Here is a 27,986-nt window from a genome sequence, read left to right as displayed (position 1 = left end):
TTTTAACTTATAAATTAATGATATATACCCATTGATTCTTGAGGAATATAATGTCAGGTCCATAATAATCGGCACCCTTGATAAAGATATGCAAAAATACTACACAATAAATATACACACTGAGCTCTATTGCATGCAATTTTTTGTGTGAAAATTAGAGTACCCGTTAAAAGTTTGGGCAAACCTACTCATTCAAGGGTTTTTCTTTATTTTTACTATTTTCTATGTTGTAGAATAATAGTGATGACATCAAAACTATGAAATAACACATATGGAATCATGTAGTAACCAAAAAAAGTATATTTTTTATTTGAGATTCTTCAAAGTAGCCACCCTTTGTCTTGACTGCTTTGCACACTCTTGGCATTCTCTCAACCAGCTTCATGAGGTATTCACCTGGAATGCATTTTAATTAACAGGTGTGCCTTCTTATAACTTAATATGTGAAATGTATTTCCTTTTTAATGCGTTTGAGACAATCAGTTGTGTTGTGACAAGGTAGGGGTGGTATACAGAAGATAGCCATATTTAGTAAAAGACCAAGTCCGTATTATGGCAAGAACAGAAACGACAGTCCATCATTACTTTAAGACATGAGTTGGACCCCAGAGTGAAGGAAAAGCAGCCAACAAGTGCTCAGCATATGTGGGAACTCCTTCAATACTGTTGGAAAAGCATTCCAGGGGAAGCTGGTTGAGATAACGCCAAGAGTGTGCAAAGATGTCATCAAGGCAAAGGGTGGCTACTTTTAAGAATCTCCAATAAAAAATATATTTTTATTTGTTTAACACTTTTTTGGTTACTACATGATTCCATGTGTTATTTCATAGTTTTGATGTCTTCACTAGTATTCTACAATGTAGAAAATAGTACAAATAAAGAAAAACCCTGGAATGAGTAGGTGTGTCCAAACTTTTGACTGGTACAGTATATTAATATTTTATACTAATACAATTGCTCAGAAAAAGAGATGTTGTTTAATAATAACTTTAAAAGATAAGGGTCAAAATCATTGGCACCCTTGTTTTCAGTATTACTCCAGCACCCTCCCCTTGCGAGGATGACGGCACTGAGCCTTTTTCTCAAATGTTTTGTGAGATTAGAGAACACTTTGGGAGGGATCTTAGACCGTTCCTCCATACAGAATCTTTCCACATCCTTGATATCCTTCGTCTGTGCTTATTGACTGCCCACTTCAATTCAAACCACAGGTTTTCAATGGGGTTCATGTCTGGAGACTGAGATGGCCAATGCAAAATGTTTATCTGTATGGTCAATTAACCATTTCTTTGTGGATTTTGATGTGTGTTTGGGGTCATTGTCTTGCTGGAAGATCCACTTGCTGCCAAGTGACAGACTCCTGAAAGAGGCAACCAGGCTTTTGACTAAAATAACATCAACAATCCATCACAATATTTTACCGTAGGTATGAGGCACTTTTCTGGATATGCTTATTTTTTTCAATACCAAACCCACCACATGTATCACAACCGGCCATGATTGGGAGTCCCATAGTGCGGCGTACAATTGGCCTAGCGTCGTCCGAGTTAGGGTTTGGCCGGGGTAGGCTGTCATTGCTAATAAGAATTTGTAATTAACCTTTATTTACCCAGGCAAGCCTGTTAAATTAAAAATAATAAATACATGGTGTGCGTGGCCGAAGAGCTTTATTTTCATGTTATTATTTAACCATAGCACCGGTTCCAATCCAAGTGCCAATCAAGTTTAACAAACTCCAGGCGGTGTCACGGATCAGATCAGGGCATTACCGCGGCCCTCCGTAGGAAGCCTATCACATAGAGTACCAGGTGCAGCAGACCGTAGCACTAACGAAATGAATACATCAATACAAGAATGAACTATCCAGGTATCCTGGTCTATGACATTTCTCATTCGGGGAAAACGGAGCTAAAATGTGAAGACGTTCAATGGTGCCTTTAATCGTAATCCCATTGTTGTAAAAACAGTTTGGAGCCGTTGGAAACGATAGGTCTGGCGGATCAAAACGTGCAAGTGAGGAAATCCTGAAGCTTTCCCCCATCATTAACATGGACCTACTTTTTGGATGCAAGAAGCATCTTCCTTTGCTATCCATCTACTTTCTCGGCCATCTAAGAAATGCCAGCCCCTAGTTATGATGTATTTTTTTCTCATCCACTAGCTGCAGGGATGTCCCCTCTGTTTCCTATTTGAGGAGTCAGTGTGACCATTGTGATCCATGGTTCGAGGGCTCGCGCAGATTTCTCAGAAGTAAGGTGTGTTCAATAACCCCATAAGCAAACAAATTGATACAATTCACGCAACAAAAAACAACAACAATTGGATTGGTAATATTATGTTTGTGATAGGCAATAAACATGTGCACTAACCAATCTAGCGTGTTGGGACGTTATATACAAATTCGTTCCAGTGGCCTCTGCATCAGAGGCATCAGCAATCTCATGCAACTACTATTCAGAGGCCTTTGACATTGAAAAGGAATTCGCCGCAACCACAGAGTAAACATGAATTAATTCCTTGTTGATGATGATCTCCTTCTGTCTTTGGTCGAAATGCAAAGCATTTTGAATGCAGGCCTCAATAGCAAGCTCCTTAATAATTCAAAACTCAAAAGGCAGCGTTCACAGTGCTTGCCTTGGGCAGGAGCTCACCGGAGCTTAGTACATGACTTCAAATATTCTACTGCTTGATCTCCTGTTCCTCATATAACATTAGCTCAGAAGTATTGTGGAGCTCCTGCATCTAAATATAAACATTACCAGCATCCAAAATGAATACCAGCACCTAATTCAGTCCAAGTCAAGTACTGAGCATACGAGATTCAGTTCATAGTAAACGAGTTCCATTATTAAATCAATATCAAAACACTCTCATGATCCTAATGGCACCAGTACGAGACAAAGGATGTTGAGGCATCAGGAAGCTGAAACATCTCTGGGCCTGATCTTTAATACAGACACAGTAGCATAGATTGAATTTGATCAAAGTCATTCACTGGCCAAATGGATTAAATAGATCTAACGAACGCATCCCTAAACGCACCCAACCAACACGTTTTATTTTTTTGATGTCTGTGTATGTAAAGAAAGGCTAAGATTATGTTACGAGCTGTCATGCACTGCATGAATTTGTCAATAAAAAATATGACTCAGGGATGGTAGCCATTTTTAGACGTTCTTGTCCCTGGTAGGATGAAATGTTGTATCAGGATCCTCCGTTTTTTGTGAGAGTCTGATGTTTCAATGAGTTGGAAATATTATTGAAATATTTGTCAGTGAGAAAGATTTGAAATATTACTCACGGCGTGACTTTGGTTTTGTAATGTTTAATTTGATCACAGCCTTTGATATGGAAGAACATTTGTAATTTAAACTATTCCAATACTAGCAGTGGCAAATGTAAGAACAAAGGATATTTGTGACTGTCTCATCTCTGTGTTACTTATGAGAAATGTGTCAATTGATCCTTACTCACTATTGTCACAATATGCTCATTGTATAATTGATGGGTAAATATGATCTTTGACACTACGGTTAACTTTCCATGTCCCTGTGTGTTTTCTTAATAGCAAAAAGCAGAAGCAGCATCAATAGTGAAGCTTAAAATAATTTGAGAAAAAAAAGGAAAATCCCTACTATTGAGTCTTCAACAGTAGTATACAAGGTATTGATTTACTATATATCCATACGTATTGCTTGTGTTCTTATTGAATCTCATGTGAAGACATAGTCAATGAAGAGAAAGTAAACCACTAGCCTAACCAGTATTAATCGTACAGCAAACCCACCAGTTCAGAGGTCAAATAAAGTACATCTTCATGGTGATGTGTCATCCAACCCGTGATTGCTCAGAGTTGGTTGAGTATAAGTATTGAGATCTTTGGCTGCCAGTGAAAGCAACAATACAGTCTATCTCTAATATCCCTTATCAAATGACCTGCCATTCATACTACAAAGTATGATCCATGAACACAGACAAACCTGTATTGACGATAACCTAACAGTCTACAAAACCTGAACAAGCTAACATCACATTACCCAACGACAAAATGCACAGGCTATTATTTGAACAATTGCAATCCGAGATGAGGTTTGTAAAACGGAAACTGAACACTGTACATGCATTCTTGTAACCTGTCCCAAACATAATCCTTACCCAAAAATGTATTACCACAAAATCTGTCCATGTATTTCAAATGTTTTCATTTTTTTTTTATTTAACTAGGCAAGTCAGTTAAGAACAAATTCTTATTTTCAATGACGGCCTAGGAACAGTGCCTGTTCAGAGGCAGAACGACAGTTTTGTACCTTGTCAGCTCGGGGGTTTGAACTTGCAACCTTCCGGTTACTAGTCCAACGCTCTAACCACTAGGCTACCCTGCCACATTAAAACCATCCCCAAACCCTTTGCCCTCTAAAAGTTATTTATCGCAGAGGAGAAAAGTGAGAAGAGGGTACAGTACCTTGGAGGAGCACCTCAATATTTCACTGCTGGCTCCGGTGCCTATGAAAAGATCCCCAATATAAGCATACAGGACAATGGACCACTCACTTAAGACTACAGATTCTATTTGGGCCAGTAGCTTTTATGAGGAGATAGTAAGAAGGAGTCTTTGTGAGAATTTGGATGGCACATTAAACCTCCATTATATGAGCCATCAGAAGAGAACGATATTGGACTTTAGGTTTCTTTTTAAAGTACAGATCGAGGATCTGATCATACAGCATATGTGGAAGAAGAGGGGGGAGGGAGGTGGGAGGGTATTAAAGTAGTGGTGTCCCATTCCCTTATAAAAGGAGCTCTTGCTGTTTTTGTCTCTTTTCAAATGTCCCCCACACAGTTATACAAATAACTATGGTCTTGCTCATCGTGATGATCAATCTATAGCAGGCCTACCACTTGACAGAAGAGAATAAACAGTTGAATGGCTGACAGATTGAGTAGGTGATTATTTATCTGTTTATGGATGAAAAAGGGAGAGGAGATGTGAGAGAAATGATATAGATTAGAGGCCTTTCTCGTCACAAAACGGGACAGACAGAAAGCTATGCCCCCTACTGGCTAGTTCTGTCATTCTATTGTCTTTTTCCATGAATGGTTATGTGAGATGATGAGAGTATTATGACGCTGTTCGCAACACTAACTATGATTTAAAAACCTTAGTAGTCCAACCGGGTTTTGGACGATTTGTGGGTTTGGTTTCAATATAAATAAATGAAATCTTTGGATATGTCATCATATTTACATGATGGCACATATCATTTTATCCCATTTATATTACACTTTACCTGTACTATTCAAAATAGTAGCACAAAAGGTAGCAGAAAATGGACATTTACATTAGAAGAGAGTGCCCTCTGCTGCATAGCTAAGACTAGTGCACTATGGTTGATGCAGCAATTTATCTTGAGCTTGGTACTCAATCTTAAAGGTTCAATGCAGCTGTTTTTCTCTCAATATCAAATCCTTTTTGGGTAACAATGAAGTACCTTACTGTAATTGTTTTCAATTCAAATGGTCAAAAATAAAATAAATTCTTCAAATAAGAATTTTGCTAGGCCTGTCTGCGAGTGGTCTGAGTGGGAAGCGGGAAAACTGAAAACTAGCTATTATTGGCCGAGTGTTTGGAACTCTCTTTCCAATTGGTCTATTAACTCCACCCCACCAAAACAGGTTGAACTTTCAGGCGGTCTTTTCAAACAGTCCTTACACTAAAAAGGCATTATCATCATGTTCACAATTTCACAGTATTATTCCAATCTCATAGCGTGGAAATATAAACACAGGAACATCAAGTTTTTTTCACATTTTCTGTCCCACCAAAATGATTCCCGATTAATCCATAATCACTTCCCTATAGAACAAATTCAAGAAGCAACTTCTGCTGGAAGGATGGAAGGTCCATGTTTCCATGTATGTGTTGAGGTAAGGCATTTCTGAGGCAGATAAGAGAGGGGGGAGGGGGGCAGCTCTATTAAATCCCTCTATATCGGAGTGACCAACCATGGCTGTGTGACTGTTTCTTTTGCTGTATTCTGGCGTGAAAATTGATTCAACCCAACTTAATCCGACCGTTGTTCTCAACAATGGCCTCTAGTGGCCCTGACACATCTCAAACCAGAATGATATGGCTGTCCAGTGGGATTCTACTGCATTGAGATAATGACCCTGTTGGTGGGCTTTAGTCGACCCAAACAGACAGTTACCCAGATGGCATGAATCAAGCCCTGACTCCACACTCCAAAACCACAGCAGAAATCCTTAACAACCAGGTGTCAAATGCAACTCTTACTGCACCTTTGAACAAGTGAATGAGCCCTAATCATTTCACCGACTAACTGCAAGGGAGAGAAAGAGAGAGTTAACAAATATCGGGGTTAACAAATTCTAGAAGTGCACAGATGGCCATACCTTGGCCTTTTCTCATTTGGGCAAAAGTCTGTCCTCCGTTCTCTGTCCTACGTGACCAGGATGCCAATAGGTAGTCGAGGACTGTGTCAATTCGTTAGCAGACAAATGGAAAACGGTCCTCCCCTCCTCGATAGCCTCCTTTTGGAGAGGAAGCAGAAGTCTATCCTACTGCGGAATACTTTTGATATCTGCCACACCCAGTGGTGTAAAGTACTTAAGTGAAAATACTTTAAAGTATTACTTTAAGTAGTTTTTTTTTTGGTATCTTTACAATTTATATTTTTGACTACTTTTACTCCACTACATTCATGAAATAAATATGTACTTTTTACTCCCATTCATTTCCCTGACATCCAAAAGTACTAGTTACATTTCGAATGCTCAGGCAGGACAGCAATAATGGTCCACTTCACACACCTATCAATATAACACATTGTCATCCCTACTGCTTCTGATCTGGCGGACTCACTAAACACAAATACTGCATTTGTAAATGATGTCTGAGTGTGCCTGTCTGTTCGTAAATTAAAAATTTAAAAATTAAAATTGTGCCGTCTGGTTTGCTAAATAAAAGGGATTTGATGTTTAGCATTTAAGTGTACTTTGTACTTTTACTCAAGTATGACAATTTAGTACTTTTTCCACCACTGTACTTAAGTACATTTAAAACCAGTTACTTTCGATTTTTAATCAAGTAGTATTTTACTGGGCGACTCACTTTTACTTCATTTTCTATTAAGCTATCTTTACTGTCACTCAAGTACGACAATTTAGTAGTTTTTCCATCACCCTTTGAATCAGACGTTATATTGTACTGTAGGAGAAAAGCATGCATAGTCTACATTTAAAAACAATATTCTACTTAATAATAAAAATGTATTGTACAACTAACTGCATTTGTTTTTATCACTTTGCACATTTATTTTGGGATCCCACCCCTGTAAACATCTTTTGCCTGGTGATGTGCGAGTGGGCACTGGGCACAGACGTCAATTCAACATCTATTCCACGTTGGTTCAGTGTCATTTCATTGACATTACGTGGAAACAACGTTGATTCAACCAGTGTGTGCTCAGTGAGGAAGGCGCTTTTCATTTCATACAAGCGTATTTTCGCCCACGTTCAGTCTCCTGGCCGCCTCTCCTCGATTTACCTTCGACCTTTTTCAAAAGGAGTCGAAAGTAGACCGAGGAGAGAGGACGCAGGAGTTAAACCGAAAAGAGCATTGTCCAGTCGGCGCGCGTCTCTACATTACATTAAAGGTTCAATCTGCATTTGCCACATACATTTCTTTCTCTCACCCTACACGGCCTTTGATTCTTGAAGAATATAACTTTGAAAGGCCTCGTGAGCTTAGTTCAACTGTCTAACCCAATCAGAACCCAAAATATAAGCTCGTTTTACGTCTTTGCTTGTAAACAAAGACATAGCCTCAAAACATGGTTAAGACTGTAATTGTAACGTCATGGATGGTCAGTCCTTGCATCCATAGCTCTGTCTATGAATTTCAAAGCGGTGACATTTTTCCAGCCCCATCCCTCAGCTGTTTCCCCTAAAGTGGCTGGGGTAGGCGCTTTGTTTTTATTTTAATGGTAGATTTCCCATTTAAATGGGTGGCTCCCTTTGTTCACCAGTAGATGGCGACTCTGGTACTCACAGACGATGGCGAGGCTGCTGCAGAACTCCTCTCAAATCTTGGTTACACATCTGCGTTCCTTCAGGAGTGTGTCCCATGGAGAATTGATTCCACTCTATTCACAAGAAGTCATTGTCATGTTCCCAACACAAGGCCTTACATCGGTTGACCTTGCATCGGTTGCCTGTTGTGTAGGCTAACCACAACCATTTCATTTGAACCTATTAGGCCAAATTCAATTCAATCAATAATTCAGAATCAATCATTTGTTATATCATGGTAGGATGTTTGTTTCTAGTGAGGTCCATCTCTACCTTGACAGAACCCCTTGTTCTGACATTTTTTTGTCTCTGACATACACTACTTGACCAAAAGTATGTGGACACCTGCTCGTCAAACATCGCATTCCAAAATCATGGGCATTAATATGGAGTTGGTCCCCCCTTTGCTGCTATAACAGCCTCCACTCTTCTGGGAAGGCCTTCCACTAGATGTTGGAACATTGCTGCGGGGACTTGCTTCCATTCAGCCACTAGAGCATTAGTGAGGTCGGGCAGTGATGTTGGGTGATTAGGCCTGGCTCGCAGTCGGCGTTCCAACTCATCCCAAACGTGTTTGATGGGATTGAGGTCAGGGCTCTGTGCAGGCCAGTCAAGTTCTTCCACACCAATCTCGACAAACCCTTTCTGTATGGACCTCGCATTGTGCACAGGGGAATTGTCATATTGAAACAGGAAAGGGCCTTCCCCAAACTGTTGCCACAAAGGTGGAAGTACGGAATCGTCTAGAATGCTGTTGTATGCTGTAGCGTTACGATTTCCCTTCACTGGAACTAAGGGGCGTAGCCCAAATGATAAAAAACAGCCCCAGACCGTTATTCCTCCTCCACCAAACTTTACAGTTAGCACTATGCATTGGAACAGGTAGCGTTCTCCTGGCATCCGCTAAACCCAGATTTGCCCGTCGAACTGCCAGATGGTGAAGCGTGATTCATCACTCCAGAGAACGCTTTTCCACTTCTCCAGAGTCCAATGGCGGCGTGCTTCTGGGAAAACCCTTCCCAGAAGAGTGGAGGCTGTTATAGCAGCAAAGGGGGGACCAACTCCATATTATTGCCCATGAGTTTGGAATGAGATGTTCACGTATTCACATACTTTATGTAGCCATTCCCTGCACTGATTGGGACTCAGGTTTCAGTAAAAGGCCTTCAGTAAAATGCCTTCAGTAAAATCTAGCTGTCTCCTCTATATCCTCAGAAAAGCCAGTCACATGTCTGCGGTAATAGCACTGTGGCCACAGTAAGTTTCTCGTTTGAATCTGTCAATATTGTTGAATAACTAATACAAATACCAAATAACAGTGTTTTATATCATAAGAAAGTAAATGAGATTTGAGGAAAGAGTTGACCTCACGAGATACTAAGACAGTAATGCATTTTATCCTGAGGCTAAGTGTGTGACTTGAAAAGGTTTCCCAACAAACATAACAATGGGTAGCAAAATGAGTGGTCAGTAATAGCTCAGAAGTTGAGAGGTCAGGATCTGAAAGATTACAGTACCACACAGTGCGGCCCTTAATCTATGTAAGTATTGTTACTTTAAAGTACACAATTGTTGATCGAAGTAAGCCATTGTGCTGTGGTATGTATCTGCCATTAGTATTGGCTATCTAGAGGGCCTCCTCATTGACGTGAGGCTCTATTCAATCCGGATCGTGGAAACTCAGCGCTAAAGCCTAATTAAAGGCAATGTTCTCCACGCTGGCGGAGACGGCGCTCACGGTGACCGCTGGATAATGTCAGCTCAATCAGAAACGACCTTGACATTTCTGTGGTCGAGTCTTTAATGCTTCAGCTTGACAGGTTGACTTGAGCCCTTAGAAATGTAAGTAAAATAACATTCTCCTCTCACTGCCATTTGACCCTTCATTGGCCCCTCCAGAGCGATTGATAAGAGTGGGCTATTATTCACTGCTCTGGCATGTTAACCTTACCCTTGAACCCAGGGCTCGAGGTCCATCTATCGATTGTTGTCAAGGAAGTGCACTGTCCTCTGTGTTGTCATCAATACCATAATCAATTCCAATGCAGGACGTTTATGAGCCTAGTGGTACTTCCTGTTTCATGAGTGACAGTTAGTCCCTTTGGTCTTGACCATGTACAACTCATGATCTTAATCTGATCGCTCTTTTGTTGCTGAGAATCTTCCCCCGCAGAGCAGGAAATGCTAACTTATAGTGTATTCAAGGTCTAAAAAAGCTTCTAAAGTTGTAATTTCCATTTTGAAATGTCAGACTTGATTTGCCCGGACGAAAAATGTACCATCCCCAACAAAAAATGTCCATTAATTATAATCCATATAATAATTCACTTTTCCTGTTGCTAAAAGATTTTTCTCCTGCTGTAGCAAACTGGCTCAAATTAAGATCTTACATCTTGTATGCTTTCTCCACCCTCACTGCACGGAAGGGCTCTCCCCACAGTACTACATTTCTTTATTTCTGTGGCGAATAGACATGCTCTACCAAATAAAATAAAACAAATGTCTTTCTCGGTTTGCGGGCACTCACATTTATAACGCTGTTTGTACTGAGGTCTATCCCATCTCAAGCAGAGCTCTAGAGTTGTGCGCCACTCTGGCGTGATTGGCTACCCCTCCTGCTGAGATGGCCTTGGATTTCAACATGTGAGGAATTACCATCAATATTAATGGCCTCTCAGTCTTTAGCACCACTAGAAGAGGGGTGTATCACTTCCCTAAGGATTCATTGAAGATGATCTAGCTAGCCCATCCATAATGGATGGATGGACATTTTACACCGCCCAGGATATTGTAGTCTCAGTATTAGCACTGATGACAGCGGTTTAACCCTTTCATAGCTGGGGAGGGGCCACTAGTATCAACAAGTGGAAAAGAGGGACAGCATAAGCAAAATCGCATTTCCTTATAAACATTTTATTCAGTGCTTTTTCATTAGAACAACAAATAACAAACTGGAAGAAGGTTCCAGATTAAACGTGTTTCTGTGCTATGGATCATTCACTAGTAGTCTGGTACAGACTGGAACACAGGGTCCAAAACAGATAGATAATAAGAACACTAGACCTACAGTAGTACATCATGCTGCTAGTTCCCAGAGGTCCACAGTCTCCCATGCAATAATAGTGTCAATAAATCAATGCATCAAACCAAATGTTAGACATCAGCATCTATACTGAACAAAAATATAAACGCAACATGTAAAGCGTTGGTCTCGTGTTTTGTGAGCTGAAATAAAAGATCCCTGAAATGTTCCGGCACGCACAACAAAACGCTTCTTTCTCTCAAGTTTTGTGCACACGTTGGTTTACATCCCTGTTACTGAGCCTTTCTCCTTTGCCAAGATAATCCATCCACCTGACAGATGTGGCATATCAAGAAGCTGATTAAACAGCATGCGCATTACACAGGTGCACCTTGCGCCGGGGACAATAAAAGGCCACTCTAAAATGTGCCGTTTTGTCACACAACATAATGCCACAGATGCCTCAACTTTTGAGGGAGCGTGCAAGTGGCATGCTGACTGCAGGAATGTCCACCAGAGCTGTTGCCAGAGAATTGAATGTTAATTTCTCTTATGTTGTTTTAGAGAATTTGGCAGTACATCCAAATGGCCTCACATGCCAGCCCAGGACCTCTACATCCGGGTTCTTCACATGTGGGATCATCTGAGCATCAGCCACCCGGATAGGTGATGAAACTGTGGGTTTGCACAAACTGTCAGAAACCGTATCAGGGAAGCTCATCTGCATGCTCGTTTGCCTCACCAGGGTCTTGACATGACTGCAGTTCGGCGTCGTAACCAACTTCAGTGGGTAACTGTTCACCTTTGATGGCCACTGGTATGCTGGAGAAGTGTGCTCTTCACGGATGAGTCCCAGTTTTAACTTTACCGGGCAATTAACAAACAGCATGTCTGGCGTTGTGAGGCTGAGCGGTTTGCTGATGTCAACGTTGTGAACAGAGTGCCCCATGGTGGAGGTGGAGTCACGGTATGGGCAGGCATAAGCTACGGACAACGAACACAATTGCATTTTAACGATGGCAGTTTGAATCCACAGAGATACTGTGACGAGATTCTGAGGCCCATTGTCGTGCCATTCATCCGCCGCCATCACCTCATGTTTCAGCATGATAATGCACAGTCCCATATCACAAAGATCTGTACACAATTCTTGGAAACTGAAAATGTCTGAGTTCTTCCAAGGCCTGCATACTTACCAGACATGTCACGCATTGAGCATGTGTGGGATGCTCTGGATCAACGTGTATGACAGTGTGTTCCAGTTCCCAACAATATTGAGCAACTTCACACAGCCATTGAAGAGGAGTGGGGCAACATTCCACAGGCCACTAACAACAGCCTGGTCAACTATATGTGAAGGAGATGTGTCACGCTGCATGAGGCAAATGGTGGTCACACCAGATACTGACAGTTTTCTTTTTAAATCCATGCCCCTACCTTTTTTTAAAGGCATCTATGACCAACAGACGCACATCTGTATTCCCAGTCATGTGAAATCCATAGATCAGGGCCTAATGAATTCATTTCAATTGACTGATTTCCATACATGAACTGTAACTCAGTAACATCTTTGAAATTGTTGCAGGTTGCATTTATATTTTTGTTCAGTGCATTTGGCCCCAGGGAAGGAAAAAACAATGCAGGAGAATACATACAATCATTTTATCTGGACGAGCCCTCCATTTCACTAATAATCCCCACTTGATTGTACATTGAAAAAAAATGGAGGATTATGTTATTATCCTTGCACATACACGAAAGCGAGCACGTAATACAAGCACGTAAACAAATGATGAAACACATCTAAATACACTATGAAACTACGTTCATGGTTTGCTATGTCCCCTAGAATGGAAAAGGAGCCTACTAATGACACAATGCTGTAAAAGGGTTGATATAAGTGGCCTATTCAAACAACAAGATCTCCCAAAACTCAAGAGGTCTCTAGTTAGGCTGTCGGATGTAATAACCGAAGATGGAAACAGACTCTTCAAATAATATAGATAAACAGAGGAGGGTCTGTGAAAACAAGTCCCTATAAACCACACATTGGCCGTGTCCAATTACCCCTTGTCCTACTCATAGTCTACTTGCGTTCGATAGAAAGTGTTATAGGGTGTCAAATTTCGAAAATGTTATTCGCTTTAAATGCCACGATGTCATAGTCATTTCACGTTTCATCTAGTACGAGTTCGCTACATGCTATTGGGGGGGGGGGGGGGGGGGGAGAAACATATTTTCACACCAACGTGTGCTTGGCAACAGCTGATAATCAGGTAAGGGGAAGAGTTGTACCAAAATGAATGAAGGTTGGAAAGCAACGCAATTCTGCATTAGATGAGGCATTTTCAGTATGAGTGAGCCTAGTATGTTGAAATGTGTTACTTATTGTATACATTTTTTTGCCAAACAGTATGTTGTAAATAGTATGTAGTACGATTAGTCCACAGTTTTTCCGACTTTTTTTTGTCTTCAGCCAAACCAGAGAAACAGGTTTGAGTCTTTGGTACACAGGAACAAATTAACGCAATTGGTATGGCTGGCAAGCAATGAATATGGCAGATAGTCGGACCGATGCAGAAGGCTTGCAGATATGTACAGCTTTCTTGGACTCAAACACCCCAAAAAATAGCTTTTTTTTTAGGAGGCATGGAAGCGACCGATCACGGACCACATAACTACTGGCCAGTAACTCTCCCTCTCAAGACCCTTGGAGAAAGAGATACATGGCTAATACGCTACATATGCTCAAGAATAATCCAAGGAAGAATATATACTCCAGACCAGCAAAATGGTTTAGGCCTTTTGTATCAAAGTTCATAGCAAATTTGACCCGCAGAAACCCATGGATTTTTTTCATTGATGATGTCATAGTCTGTCACAGTGGTTTCAGTACACGCTAAGCTAAGCTAATTCCCTCGCTCTCCACCTGATCAGTTGGACGAGGATCAGTTGAGTCTGCTTACTGTACGATTGGGAGAGCCGCCCTCTGCCCGAGACGGACTCCCCACAGCTATGTGGACTGCTCGTTCTGGCTCAGTGTCTTCCCTCCTCCGTTCAGCAAGGCCGACGCACTGCGGCTCTTGGTGGGAGTACCGCTGCCGGAGCGGGAGAACTCGGTCAGGTCATGGAGTGAGGGTTCTCTGTACATGGCAACTGGAAGAGAAAGAGGCAGAGAGGAGCTCACGTTTGGTAAAGATAAAGTCTGGTTATCTGTATTATGCACAGTGTTGGGGAGTAGTAATTACATTTTGCTCCAGCTTGGTGGTAGTTGAACCACATTCAAATCTTGGTGGTGTTTACAGAAGTTCAATACTTTGTTTGCCATGTAGCAGTGTAGCTAACTACTGGAACTACGCACTACTTCTTTTGCAGAAAGTAAATATGGATAAAGTAGGCCAGAATTTCCTTTCTTTATTGGCATCGAAAGTAGTTTGGATGTTGGGAACTACTTTTTCAAAGTAACTTTAGTTAAGTAAACAATGTGTTTCATAAGGGTCGCTTTAGTGTAGCTGAACTTCTGCCGGTGTGAAGTTATCGGTAGCTTGGTAAACTATATTTCCAGAGTAGCTTCCCCAACACTTGATTAAGCTTCTGACAAACATTCTTCCGTAAAACGCCAAAAGAAAATATACTAGGGTGAGTCTTTCTAACGAGCCACTTCAGGGTTCCCACCAACAGACTTCAACACAGACGCACAAAGCCTCGCAGAAAAAGGCCCACTTGCCTTTCAGTGGTTTAGGGATGAAGTGGGCCGCTGGTTTATTCTTCTTCACATGGTTGCCCTTCATGATGACTCCCTCTTTATTGAGGCCAAGGTACCAGGCCCTGCCTGACTGCTGCTGTCTGTAGAGCATGGAGGAGTAGGTCACGTAGTAGTTCTCAAACACCGACTCCTTGAACTTACACTCCGGGGTGAAGTGCTCCTAAAGAGGGGGACAGCGAGGAGAGAGAGACAGGAGGGGGAATGTGTGTATGTGAGAAAATAAATAAAGAGAGAGCGGAAACAGAGATGGACAGACATAGAGAGAGAGAGAGAGAGAGAGAGAGAGAGAGAGAGAGAGAGAGAAAAAGAAAGAAAACTACACCTAGTTTCAGCCATTTCACTCTCACCTAGGCTATCCATTCATATCAAATGCCCAAAGGGGGAGTAAATGACGACAGAAGGGATGGAAACAACTAACTGGAATGAAACACTGACAATCGGCTTGAAAGCGGACACAGAAGACTGAGCTATAATGCAGTTGGGACCAATTCCAGTTCTATGCTTGGGAACCTTTTACGTACAAGTCAGGATAGGCCGGCCACACAGTGCCCGGCAGCAAATCTACAATGCGAATACCTCAGTTGTGACTGGTGAGCTGAATTGAACTCGCTTGCCATGCTATGTGAATAAGCCTAGGATGGGAATCTCTGATTTTTGGAGCCACCATGAGCCATCCATCACTCTCACAGCTTGCTCAGATTGTGACTTTTAAACTGCACGCTATGAAAACACTGACTCATACTTTCATTGGTAAAGATTGATGCAAAACCACATTCTGGCACGAGATATTCAGCGACACCAATGTTCATGGTGACCACACACACACACACACACACACACACACACACACACACACACACACACACACACAAATAAGTAAATAAATAAACATAATGAATTAACCTAAAAAAAAGTGTTTGAAATGCAATATCCATCCAGATTGCTAAATAACCTTACCAAAGCTAAAACAATAACAACTTGAGAGGGTTAACATTAGCATTGCCATACTCATGTGTCTCCATGGTAACTTGCAGAATACAAACCAGCCCTCTCAACAAGATGCAGGTTACCAATGGGGACATAACAAATGGAACCAACTTGTGTTTTCACAGCAACAAGTGATTATTAAATAGAATTAACATGGCGGTTAAGGTGACTTTTAATGTAATCAACTAGCTCAGTAACACTGTGTACTGTGAAATACAGTGCATTTGGAAAGTATTCAGAACCCTTGACTTTTTCCACATTTTGTTACGTTACAGCCTTATTGTAAAATGTATTAAATTGCTTCTTTCCCTCATCAATCTACACACAATACCCCATAATGACAAAGCAAAAAAAAAATTGGGGACATTTTGGCAAATGTATTAAAAAAACGAAATATCACATTTACACAAGAATTCAGAGCTTTTACTCAGTACTTTGTTGAAGCACCTTTGGCAGCGATTACAGCCTCGAGTCTTCTTGGGTATGATGCTACAAGCTTGGCACACCTGTATTTGGGGAATTTCTCCCGTTCTTCTCTGCAGATCCCCCTCAAGCTCTGTCAGGTTGGATGGGGAGCGTCTCTGCACAGCTATTTTCAGGTCTCTCCAGAGATGTTCAAGTCCGGGCTCTGGCTGGGCCACTCAAGGACATTCAGAGACTTGTCCCGAAGCCACTTCTGAGTTGTCTTGGCTATGTGTTTAGGGTTGTTGTCCTGTTGGAAGGTGAACCTTCACCACGTTCTGAGGTCCTGAGTTCTCTGGAACAGGTTTTCATCAAGGATCTCTCTGTACTTTGCTCCGTTCATCTTTCCCTCAATCCTGACTAGTCTCTCAGTCCCTTCGCTGAAAAACATCCTCACAGCATGATGCTGCCACCACCATGCTTCATCTTAGGGATGGTGCCAGGTTTTCTCCAGACATGACACTTGGCATTCAGGCCAAATAGTTCAATCAGATCAGAGAATGTTGTTTCTCATGGTCTGAGAGTCCTTTAGGTGCCTTTTGACACACTCCAAGCGGGCTGTCATGTGCATTTTACTGAGGAGTGGCTTCCGTCTGGCTACTCTATCATAAAGGCCTGATTGGTGGAATGCTGCAGAGATGGTTGTCCTTCTGGGAGTTTCTCCCATCTCCACAGAGGAACTCTGGAACTCTGTCAGAGTAACCATCAGGTTCTTGGTCACCTCCCTGACCAAGGCCCTTCTCCCCCGATTGCTCAGTTTGGCCGGACGGATTATTATGTGTAGATTGATGAGAAAAAACATTTATTTAATCAATTTTAGAAGAAGGCTGTAAATGTAACATAATGTGGAAAAAGTCAAGGGGTCTGAATACTTTCCGAATGTGCCGCGTGTAGGAGACACAATGTTGTGGTTGGGAAGGAAGGAGACTCACAGAGGTATACAGGAAGCCATCGTTGTTCATGGCCAGGTAGAGTTTGGTCTGAACCCCCTGGATGGCCACAACTCGCAGCCCAACAGGAATGAGGTTGAACACAGCTGCAATGTGGAATACAAAAGAGAGAGGGTGCGTAGTAAACTGTATAAGAGAAACATTATACTCAATATGCAATAGTGAAAATACAGCTACAGGAAATGTTTGAGCAAAAAAACCAAGCCAACATTTCTTCTTGAATTCGACATAACAATAATCTGAAATCGGCACGAATTAAAGGCAAAAACACAGTCAAATGCACACAGTCCTACCATGGCTGTTGTCCTCGTCCTTGGTTCCATCGATGGTTCCATCAGCTTGCGTCTGAAGGTAGAAGCCTGTGCGACTGTACAGCTTTGTCACTATCCCCTTGAGCTGGGGCTCTGTGAAGACGACAGGGCAGAATGGGAGAACGGGAGGAGAGGGAAGAGAGGAGCAGAGGAGAGATTGGACACATGCCAAGTCTATAGTCCAACGCTACTCGTTTGCCACGGCTTCACAGTCAGTAGTAAACTTTCCGGGGGAACCTCAGGCATCCCATAGACATCACACTAAGGCACAAACCCAGACAGTGTGATGGGTACCTGGGATCGTGGTGGCCGGCCATGCAAAAAGGAAGAAGAAAAGAAGCTCATTCACAGGTGCACTAGCTTTCTGGATACGGTGCAATGTATTTTGAATGTAACTCTTGTTTAGATGATAATTTCATGCACAACAGAAGCATGGAAGTGTGAAGGTGTTGTGCACGTATCCGATAATGACACTGAACGTATTGCTGGTGTCTTAAGTGTTCGAGTGAGGAAATGAATTGATGAGTGCATGGACTTGCAGGATCACCAGAGTTTGATGAAATATGTTGTCAAATAAGGTCTTTCTTATGCTATAACATCATCATTTGGACAGAGGTGACATTACTCCAAGGTCTTCACGCTTTAAAGTGGGATAGAAGTGGTGCTGTTGACGTTCGTGGTGATGATCAGTGGTGTAGTGAAGGGTATACCGACTTTTCAGCGGGCATTGCGTATACTCACTTCGTAGTCCCCACGATGCGTATCAGAGATCAGAGTAGTGTGGTGGAGGTACGTGCCATTGTCAATGAATAAGGCTAATTGAACAGATCAGAATGTTTATCTTAAAATGTTGGCCAACTATTATTGGTTCACATTTTAGGTGCAGCGGTAGGCCTTATGTGCAAATGTCCCGAAGTGCAATTTGCGGATAAATACTGTTCTAAAAATGCGTACTGCACATGAGCATAAATTTAGGAAGAAAGGAGATCTAAAGATGCAACAACTATCATGGGATGCTAAGATGACTAGGATAATGCCTTTGGCTGCTAGACAATGAAAGAAAGTGGAAAGAAAACCAATAGAACAGGAGAACGCATAATGAGGAAGTCTTTATAAAATACTTGCCTCCATGTTTCTATGGTGGGATTTTGGCTATAGGCTACTTTAAAGCAAGGTAAGACATGCCTCATAATACGAAGTAAAACATCCAGGTTTCAACAATTAAGGAACAGGAAAAAATTAACGATGGCGATGATAGGCCTAACTGGCTTCTGGTAGACGAAAAAGGCTTTCCCATAAACCTTCTCAATTAAATATTAAATAGCTACAAAGTAGCCTATGCCTACCTGGCAGAATGATATCATGATTATTTGCATCAATCCCATTGGCAATTTATTTGGAAAACTCCATCTTATGTGCTACAGAGACACCACTAACCAAACAACAGTGCTAGGTGCCTGCACACTTGAATTAAAGGGTAACTACACTTAAAAATCTAAAATTCTTAGATTTTCCCCAAACCTCAAAAATGGTCTCCTGATGTGGTTTAAGGTTTGTTATCGACTTAGAACATGAAATGTTGTCGTTTTTTTTCTCTTAAAAAAGTGTGACTGTGAGACCAAAAACCTGAAAAATGCTAAACCTGTACATTTCTGACAGACTCATTTATCTGTTTCAATAGTAGGCCTACCATTAGCCTAATTGCACAGTACGGCTTGGGTTGGCCTGACTGTGAAAGACCAATATGGGATTCATCATTTTAGGTCACTGTTTCTCATAGAATTTTTCACACAGGGCACCTTTCCTTTTTCCGGGCTGCCCGTTTGGGAAATTATTAGCAAAATGAAAGTATACCCACTTCTCCAGGCATCACTACACCGCTGATGATGATGATGGTTATGATAACCGTTTTTTTGTGTTAAGTCGAAAGATCACACCTGGTCGCCTTATTCTCTTCCGTTTCTTAGAGCCAAAGAGTTTGACGCGTGAGAACACGTTCAGCTTGCTCGGTTTCTCACAGGGTCCCCTGTCCCCTGCTTTGCAATTATCCGGACTGCTTGCGCAGCGGCAGGCATTCGCCTTCTCCCGCTCCCTCGCCTGCCTCTTCTGCCGAATGAGGGAGCTGGCGATCGCCGCGGCCATAGCCAGCTTGGCGGCTTGGTGATGACAAAACGTCCCAGGAGAAAATTTGAGATCCTCCGCTCACCAAACAATGAATATTATCCAATGCAGTCTTTGTAGTATTGTTTTTAAGTCAACCAAATAATCCATGGTAGCCTTCAAGTGTGTAATAAAAGCATTATATTAGCCTACACATTTTAATTGTCAAAGTTGGAAAAGAAGATTCTGGATATTCCAAGCAGAAAAACCTTCAGCTGTGAATCAACAGCTAGTCCCTCCAATTCATACATTTGATTTGTTGTTGATCACTGCAGCTTCTCTTGCATGCACACAATGGATGTGATGTGTCCACTCTACGTGAGAAAAATGCAGTCCTCAAATTGTTTTTCAGTCAATGAAACAACTCTTGTCATAGTTGTGTGTACCATTGATGCAGCAACCACAAGCAATCCTCTCCAATGCCACGTACAGTATGGCTTACGGTAAATAGAACCTGTTAAAGCCATGAGGTATAAAAATCATGTATGTTATGCTGTGAGGAGAGAGAGAGAGAGAGAGAGAGAGAGAGAGAGAGAGAGAGAGAGAGAGAGAGAGAGAGAGAGAGAGAGAGAGAGAGAGAGAGAGAGAGAGAGAGAGAGAGAGAGAGAGAGAGAGAGAGAGAGAGAGAGAGAGAGAGAGAGAGAGAGAGAGAGAGAGAGAGAGAGAGAGAGAGTCTAGCCTCATTTTGGTGCAGAGGTTCCCCTATTACCGTTCTCCTAGCAGCAGGATATTATGCTGGCTGCAAGAGCACAGGTTTTTATTTTATTTAAAAATAAGAGTCCCCCTGCAAAGACACGCTAAACTTTAGAAATATATATATTTTTAGCACTCTAGTGCAGTACAAATGTTTTTCACTGCATTGCAACCACTTTAGAAGGCTTACACCAATACTGGTACTTTGAAAGCTATTGTGTAGACTATATTTAAAGAAATACACTTTTAATAAAATACAAATATATGTAACTGGAATTACTCAATAGAGTCTGCAAAACTTAAATTGGTCTGGGCAATGGGTTTAATACAGAGTGCTAGTGACTCCTTAATCCACCCTCTCCATACACTGTGTATGAATTACATATTGGCTTATATAGAAAAAGAGATCCAATGTGCCGAGGTAAAAAGGGGGTTGGGATTACTCAGTGGGGTCTGTAGAATCTATGTATGGTGTTATTTCATGAGGAAATGTGATCTAAATACCCAGCAGGACTTTCTAATACAACCAATCCATTGGTCCCCAGCAATTACATATGGGCTTATAGAGAAAGATACATCATATAGTTTATATATATATATGGTGCCATTTAATGGGGGACTGTGGTCTAAATACCCAGCAGCACTTTCTTCTCTTCCTCCTCAATGCACTGCAATTCATTGATGACGCTGCACTTGAAACACAGAATACATTTTTGACAGTAGATTTTTTTTTAAAGTAGAGTACCTGTGTCGTGGAATGTGGGTCTGAAATGTATGAGGACGACCTCTATCAACAGCCCTCAGTAATTCAACTACTTAATAGGAACATTGTAGGTTAAACCGCCTTACAATGATCTGGTGCTATCCGTGGTCCTGAAGTCAATGCCGATATACACGCAGAACTATCAACACTCAAAAAACAAACGCACCTTGCAAACATTTTATTCAAAATGAAAATCGTGTTTATTTACAAGGTAAACGTAATGAATATCAACCAGGCTATTAGTACACAGTATAATCACGCTTTCAGAACAGCAATGGACACAACTATTTACAAGTTACAGGCCTTAATGTGTTGCTTACCTAACAAGGTTAGCAGTATACAGTAAATGTCTATTAACTAGTTTTCAAAAACAATAACAGAGAGAAGATCATTTACAATCTATATTATGGTGATTGTCTATGAAGGTCAGCAAAGGCATTTTTTCTGAGTTTAAAGTGCATTACGTGAGACAATCCACAATAACAGTCGAAAGAGAAAATATTCTGAGAAGCACTGGAATAAAACAGTTAATTGTTAACAGTTAAGTGTCAGTTAATTCCCGTTTTAACACACTGGGATACATTCATTCATTTCAGTCCCCCGTTTCATAAAATGTTTAGGCTAAAAATGCATGGTCTAACACACTCTATGATTCGTTTCAATCACTCATTGAATAAATAAATAGAATGAATGATGGGCGCCGATATGGAAAATCTATATCGACATCAATTGCATTTTTCGATTCAATATTGATATGTCGGTTTGTAGAATATCACATTGCGACTGTGTTGAATGTTTCTGTATAGTCCAGACAACTGCTTATGGATTTCCCATTGGGCCAGGTGTGTTATGGTGGCATAAACCTACCTAAACAGTTTTAAATACAATGGGAACCCCATCCACAGTTGATGGCCCATCAGCAGGCAACTAAGTATGCTAAGGAACCTGTTTCAGTTTTAGTGGAGGTTTTTAAAGAATGAGAAGCAGCCTGTGAGAAGGTCTGTTGGAGGGCGTTGCGCATGCAGGAAGAGTTATGTAAGCTTTTTTTACAGAACACTGAAGAATAAACCAATATCACGATACGCCTTGCTCATATCGATATCAAACAATATCGATATCACATCGACTTATCAAAATTGGTGCCCACCACTACATTAAATAAATAACAAATGCATATTTAAATATAATTTCATTATTAAAGGGCAATTCGGACACTTTTCAACCTCACATGCAGGAAGGTAAAGGAACCCCTTTACAAACATATACTGGCTTAGAAGTCTATCCTTTGTTATGGCAAATGTTCATTTTATTCACCCTGGCATTAAATGTACTGTAAATGGAGAATGTCACGGACTGTGACATTGATTTCTTCATGGCTGAATGAAAATGATGTTGAAAAGTGGTGGGCTTATATTTTGAAGGTTTCCTCATGACCATATAAAAGTGACGCCATAACTTGTGCTGCTGGCAGAATACTAGTGGTGCCATTACTCCTTTCACCTCCCTAACTCTGCGGTATGAATTGCGCAATAGACAGGAGTCTTGTCCAAATTGATTAGGAGAAACAGGTAACTGAATATAAGCATATGACAGGCATGAGACGCTGGTCCAAAAATAATTCAAGAAAACGTTGTATCGTATAAATCCAGGGATATATATAGATAGCTCTGATGTCGCATATGTCCTCATCGCAAAAATAATCAGGAGAGGGAGGAATGTCCAGTTGAGTGTTTTCTGCTAAGACTAACTTGTTTGCGGCAGATCATGCCTCATTCAGCTCCCTGTCCCCTCTCCAACAGGGATGTGGTCATGTGATATGAATCTGCATAATATACTTTCCAAAAGGTTCATTCAATCGGTGCATTCCCGAAGAGCCGAGGACATAAACCGAGATCTCATCTGTTTCCAGAAGGACTATGGTATGGGTCTTCATCCTGAGGTAAAATCTATCTAACGTCAATGCCGTGCCTGTCTTCACTCAGGTAACAACCACACCCGTCATCAGATTGAAATGCATTTAAATGTAGTTGTGGTTTCGGATTTGGCGCCATATATCCTATAGGTCCTTTCATGTCAATGAAAGTTCGAGGATCAACTGAGTGGCGTCTCCTGGTTTTATTTGGATGAATAATTAAAGCATAATCAATCATATTCTTCGATTGAGATTTAATGAGATCTAATGTGAAATAAAATGTCCACGTAGGCTAGTATAACTTTCCCCTATTATAACTTTCTTTGTATTTGGATGAATGATTTCCATAAAATTATAACCCTACTTTAAAGCCCTTTAGTTGCTTGATTCGTGGTATAAATATAGGTTTATACTAGTGGTACTGTTGTTTTGATTTTCTGTTTACGTTCCACTTCGCCAAGGAAGAGTCCTTTGTTAATGTTTCAGCAGGACTTTCCGAAGTTTAAACGACAATTCTCAAAGGCATTCCATCCATTAAATCTGTGCACGTGGTTGTGATAGGATATCATTATAGAGCATTAGTGCAAGGCCATTATTATGACTTTAGAAACGCTCGTTAATGATTTATCCCAAGGTATCGCTGATCGGGAAAATAAAAACATGCATCACTGGGCCACTGTAGCCAACGCTGATGTGCAGGAAGGTAAGGGAACCCCTTTACAAACATAACATGGCATATACTGGCTTGGAAGTCTATCCTTTGTTATGGCAAATGTTCATTTTATTCACCCTGGCATTAAATATACTGTAAAGTGTGAATGTTATGGACTGTGACATTGATGTCTTCATGGCTGAATTGATCTAAACATCACATAGATCGCAGGTATCCATAACATAGACTACAACACTCCCACAACAGCCGTGGAAATAAAGGGGAAGCCAAGCAATCCACCCCCCTCAAAGATGGATTCTGCACTAGGGGGGAACAGAGCCACTTTCTGCCCCACAGCAGTTGTTATTATTAATTTTTTTTATGAAACAGAGGTGGGGAGCGCTGGGGGAACGTTGCGCATCATGGCAAACAAAATGTACAGTACATACATGCTTCTGTTCTATTGCAAGTGTTCATTTTCTGGAGTAACTTTTGTTGTAATATCGCAAACGAACGTGGCAGTTTCACCATTAAGGATTCCAGCTTTAAAGATTTTACTCGCAACTCATTAAATCCAGAAGTAATAAGGAAGTCTTATTAGGCCTACAGCTCGGGACATGCTCTTTCTTCCTGTTACAACACAGATGGTCGTCATCGTGGTGAACAATAGGCCAACGGTTTTGCATTAGAGAAATGATCAAATGAAAAAAGATCTTTCAATAATTAGAATGAGCCATAATTAGTGCGGGGAGTGGGCTATATAGTATATATAAACTACAATCTGTAAGCTGCAGTCATATTTGCGACCCTGTCTATCATTAGGTAACTCTAATAGAAAGTCTAACTGACCACAAACATAAACGTTTCCACAGTCATTGGGGGAAAACTTCAAGGTAGACACAATAGCCAGCTTCCCGGAAACTATTTCCATTAATTTCTACCATTAAATCTCTACCATTTAACTTAATCTCAGGGCAGGGGCGTTCTTTTCCAATCCGATTCAGATTCTTTAGTCTACAGATTGTATTTTCAAGGTAGGCTATAAGGACACCAGCATACCAGGTATGCCCTCTAATGTGCAGTATTACAAACTGGTGATAACTTATCTCCATTGAGTTGTAACTCGTCAAACTGGAACACTCTCCACTAGATGGAGCCAAATGAAAGTAAAATCATTTAGGAGTGAGTGGGGCTCCAGGGTCCATATTCATAAAGTGGGTCAGGATATGAGTACTGATCTAGGATCAGCACTACTACTCTGACACACTTTATGTACAAACAAAAATGTGGTCCAAGACATCATCACCTACTACTTCTCCCATGAAGGAAAAAAAGCATTGAAGGTTTACTGTGGTGCATCCAGGCTGGGGTTAGGGGGGTTCCAATGCTGGGGAAAAAGCACATCCTAATCCTGTTGAATGACATCAACATGCCATTCAAAGGACAACTGAATTCAAGCAAAGCCCAAAGATGTATATCAAAAAGACAAACCAGGTGCAAACATGACATTTTCATGGACAAACCCTCAGGAGAGATTTCTCTTCCCATTCTGATGGCTTGCTTCAATCGACAGCAGAAGATTTTGTGACACGTATTACGGCAGGGGGACTCAATAATAACCACCTCCACAGATTGGCTAGAATCCTGCCGTAACCGAACATAATCCAGGGTCTTGCACCGTGGTTATAATATATCCTACCATAAAATGAGTTTGATTGTGCACCAACAATACACATACCGTACACACACACAGTAAGACGTGGATTTATATAACCCTCTCTCACCAGAGACAGCAGAATATCCTGTGAGATCAAGGAAGAACACCCGTGTCCATTATCTTTTTGCCCGAGCATCTTTCTTCTGGAGGTAATGCACACCATTTGGCCTGGAAAATTGTGACTAGGCACTGCCAGTACTCAGGATGAGTGAATGTGCTGCCAAGACACATGTCGATGGGCTCCTGTCATGTGTAACCCTGTGGCGAAGGAGTTTGGACAGAGGGTTTTTGGTGTAAATGGGATTTAAATGTCGTCAATAAAAGCCTTTTAAAATACCTCTACTTTGTCCATACACAATTTGCTTTGTGTTTTTGGATAAATGATCAGTTGGCATAAATGGATATGTTGAAACGGTAATAATCAGAATCCCAAAATATATGCATGTAGTTAAATTGCGGTGAGTTACATTATCTCCAGCTTCCTACACTTTAATGCTGATGATAAATTGCCAGGATAGATATGTTAGTGTCCACACATGATCAGTGGGCGGTGAGAGACAGCAGTCTTGCAGCCCTAGGGTCTGCTGTGGCTATGGGCAGAGGCAGACCTCCATCTGCCGAATAACAGTCCACAATAATGTGGCTTACGCTGTCACAATTGACAGTCACTTGTGTTCATGTCTGAAGCGTAGAACAGGGCTTTAAAGCACCAATTCATATGGGACAAAAAAATATATAAAAACATTTGTTTATAGAAGATGTTGGAGCCTGAAACACAACACAAAACACCCCTTTGACAGTCCGTCTGGAAAAATCGAGTATGGATGCTGAGCTGAAACATTACCGAAGATACCCACCTTTAGTATCCTTTAAGGAAAAAGGCAATTGAAAGTGGCATCATCTCAACTTCAAATTCTTATGTTATCAACCGTTCTGTTCCTTTATCTGCACTTTATTTAACCTCCTTAATTCACATGATTTTATAAACGTTAAATGACTTTGTGTCTACAGTCTACACTAACTTAATCCGCTGCAAAGTCTAAAAATTCAAGATCCTTTGGGGTCCTTAGAAACTGGCTAAATGACATCTAACCTTCTACCAGAGAAAGAGAGAGAGCGAGCAGAGATGTTTTGTTGTACCCTTACCAGATAACTGTTTTGATTTATCCTTACTCTGAGTAGCTACAATTACCTATTTAGTCATTCTAGTCATGTGAATGCTATGAATGAACCATTGTTTTTCTAATGTATGAATATGATGTCATTATGAGAGCTCCTGGTCTAAACCCTGTTAGGTCTACTCCCTGTAGAGGTCTACTCAATGAATTATATATATACTAGATGACTATTAAGGGGCGCTGTGTTGAAGCCACCGTGCCTCCATCTTGGCACTCCCCCACAGTGTAAAAATATTTTGGAACCTAATAGAAATGCATTTATAACGTCTACATTCTTTTTTTGCCACATGTATTCTGTTTCAGACAACTTATTGCAAACTTAAAAATGCAAATGGGAAAAATATGTACAAATATATTTTTTTAGAGATGAGTAATTTTACTGTCCCCACTACTACAAAAAAATACTTAAATACATTAACTGGGGAGTGTCAACATGGCCGACCGGTGGCTTCAAAGCCTCTCAATGGCCAATACATAGAATCAGCAATCCAGGGTTTATATACATCATTTGGTGTACTCCCTGTAGTGAAAGCAGTGAGAACTCGCGGTCTACTACCTCCTTTGTCTCCATGGCAATTTTATTTTCCCAGCTTCCATTGCGGCGTTTCCCGCGGAGATTCTGTTCATGACATAAATATTTGTCCAGAACGCGCACCTCGCAGTGAACCACCATAACCTCTCCATTACGCACTACAGTTGTCATAACAGACCGGGTGTCTGTCTCTCCTCTCCATGCACACGGCATATTCTGTTTAGCCTACACTGTTTACATTTTTATCCAGTCGTTTCTCCTTGTTATTTGCATATCGTATCGACTGTGTGTAGGTAACCTTGATAATAGTCAAAACTGTTGTGATAGTATATTGATGAGGTGCACTGAATTCGTTTAGTTGAAAGATCATTAACCGACTTCATGTTAAACCCCTACATTACAGTGAAAGTCACATAAAGCATTCCTAAAGGCTATACATTCTGTCATTTAGGTAGGCTGATCACTCACCTCTGGTTGCATGTTCCTTTTCCTCCTTTGTCACTTGTTTCGCCGTTTTCGCACTCATAGAGCCGTCTTGGTATATCGCACAATGAAGCTTCAACCCAGCAGAACAACGCCACACTGGTTCTCCTTCGAATTACAAGAATATGTTAAGCGGTTTCAGATTTTTTTTTTGTTATCATCAGGTGGGGCTCTGTGGCACAAAAATACTAAGGATAAGCTACTTGACCGTAAACTACTGGCCGTTTAGCCAGGGAGTTTGCTGACTTGATTTATTGAGAGAGGTAATATATAAAACATAATTTACCATGTGAATTCAGTGTCCAGTAAA

At 41.1% G+C, this 27,986-nt stretch overlaps 1 protein-coding gene across 1 annotated transcript; it reads right to left on the bottom strand.

Moving 5' to 3' along the window:
• Positions 1-13,851: 13,851 nt before the first annotated feature.
• LOC139419602 (fibroblast growth factor 13-like) lies at positions 13,852-19,728 on the bottom strand. Its single transcript, XM_071169578.1, has 5 exons — positions 19,524-19,728; positions 17,569-17,679; positions 17,258-17,361; positions 14,838-15,036; positions 13,852-14,266 (listed from the first exon to the last, which is right to left on the bottom strand). Exons 1-5 carry the CDS (start codon positions 19,726-19,728, stop codon positions 14,124-14,126), a joined length of 762 nt encoding a protein of 253 aa, XP_071025679.1. The 3' UTR covers positions 13,852-14,123.
• Between the last annotated feature and the right edge of the window lie 8,258 nt (positions 19,729-27,986).

The sequence above is a fragment of the Oncorhynchus clarkii genome, chromosome 10 (assembly GCF_045791955.1).
Source record: "Oncorhynchus clarkii lewisi isolate Uvic-CL-2024 chromosome 10, UVic_Ocla_1.0, whole genome shotgun sequence".
Classification (NCBI taxonomy): Eukaryota; Metazoa; Chordata; class Actinopteri; order Salmoniformes; family Salmonidae; genus Oncorhynchus; species Oncorhynchus clarkii.
This window is presented reverse-complemented; position numbering and strand designations above follow the sequence as displayed.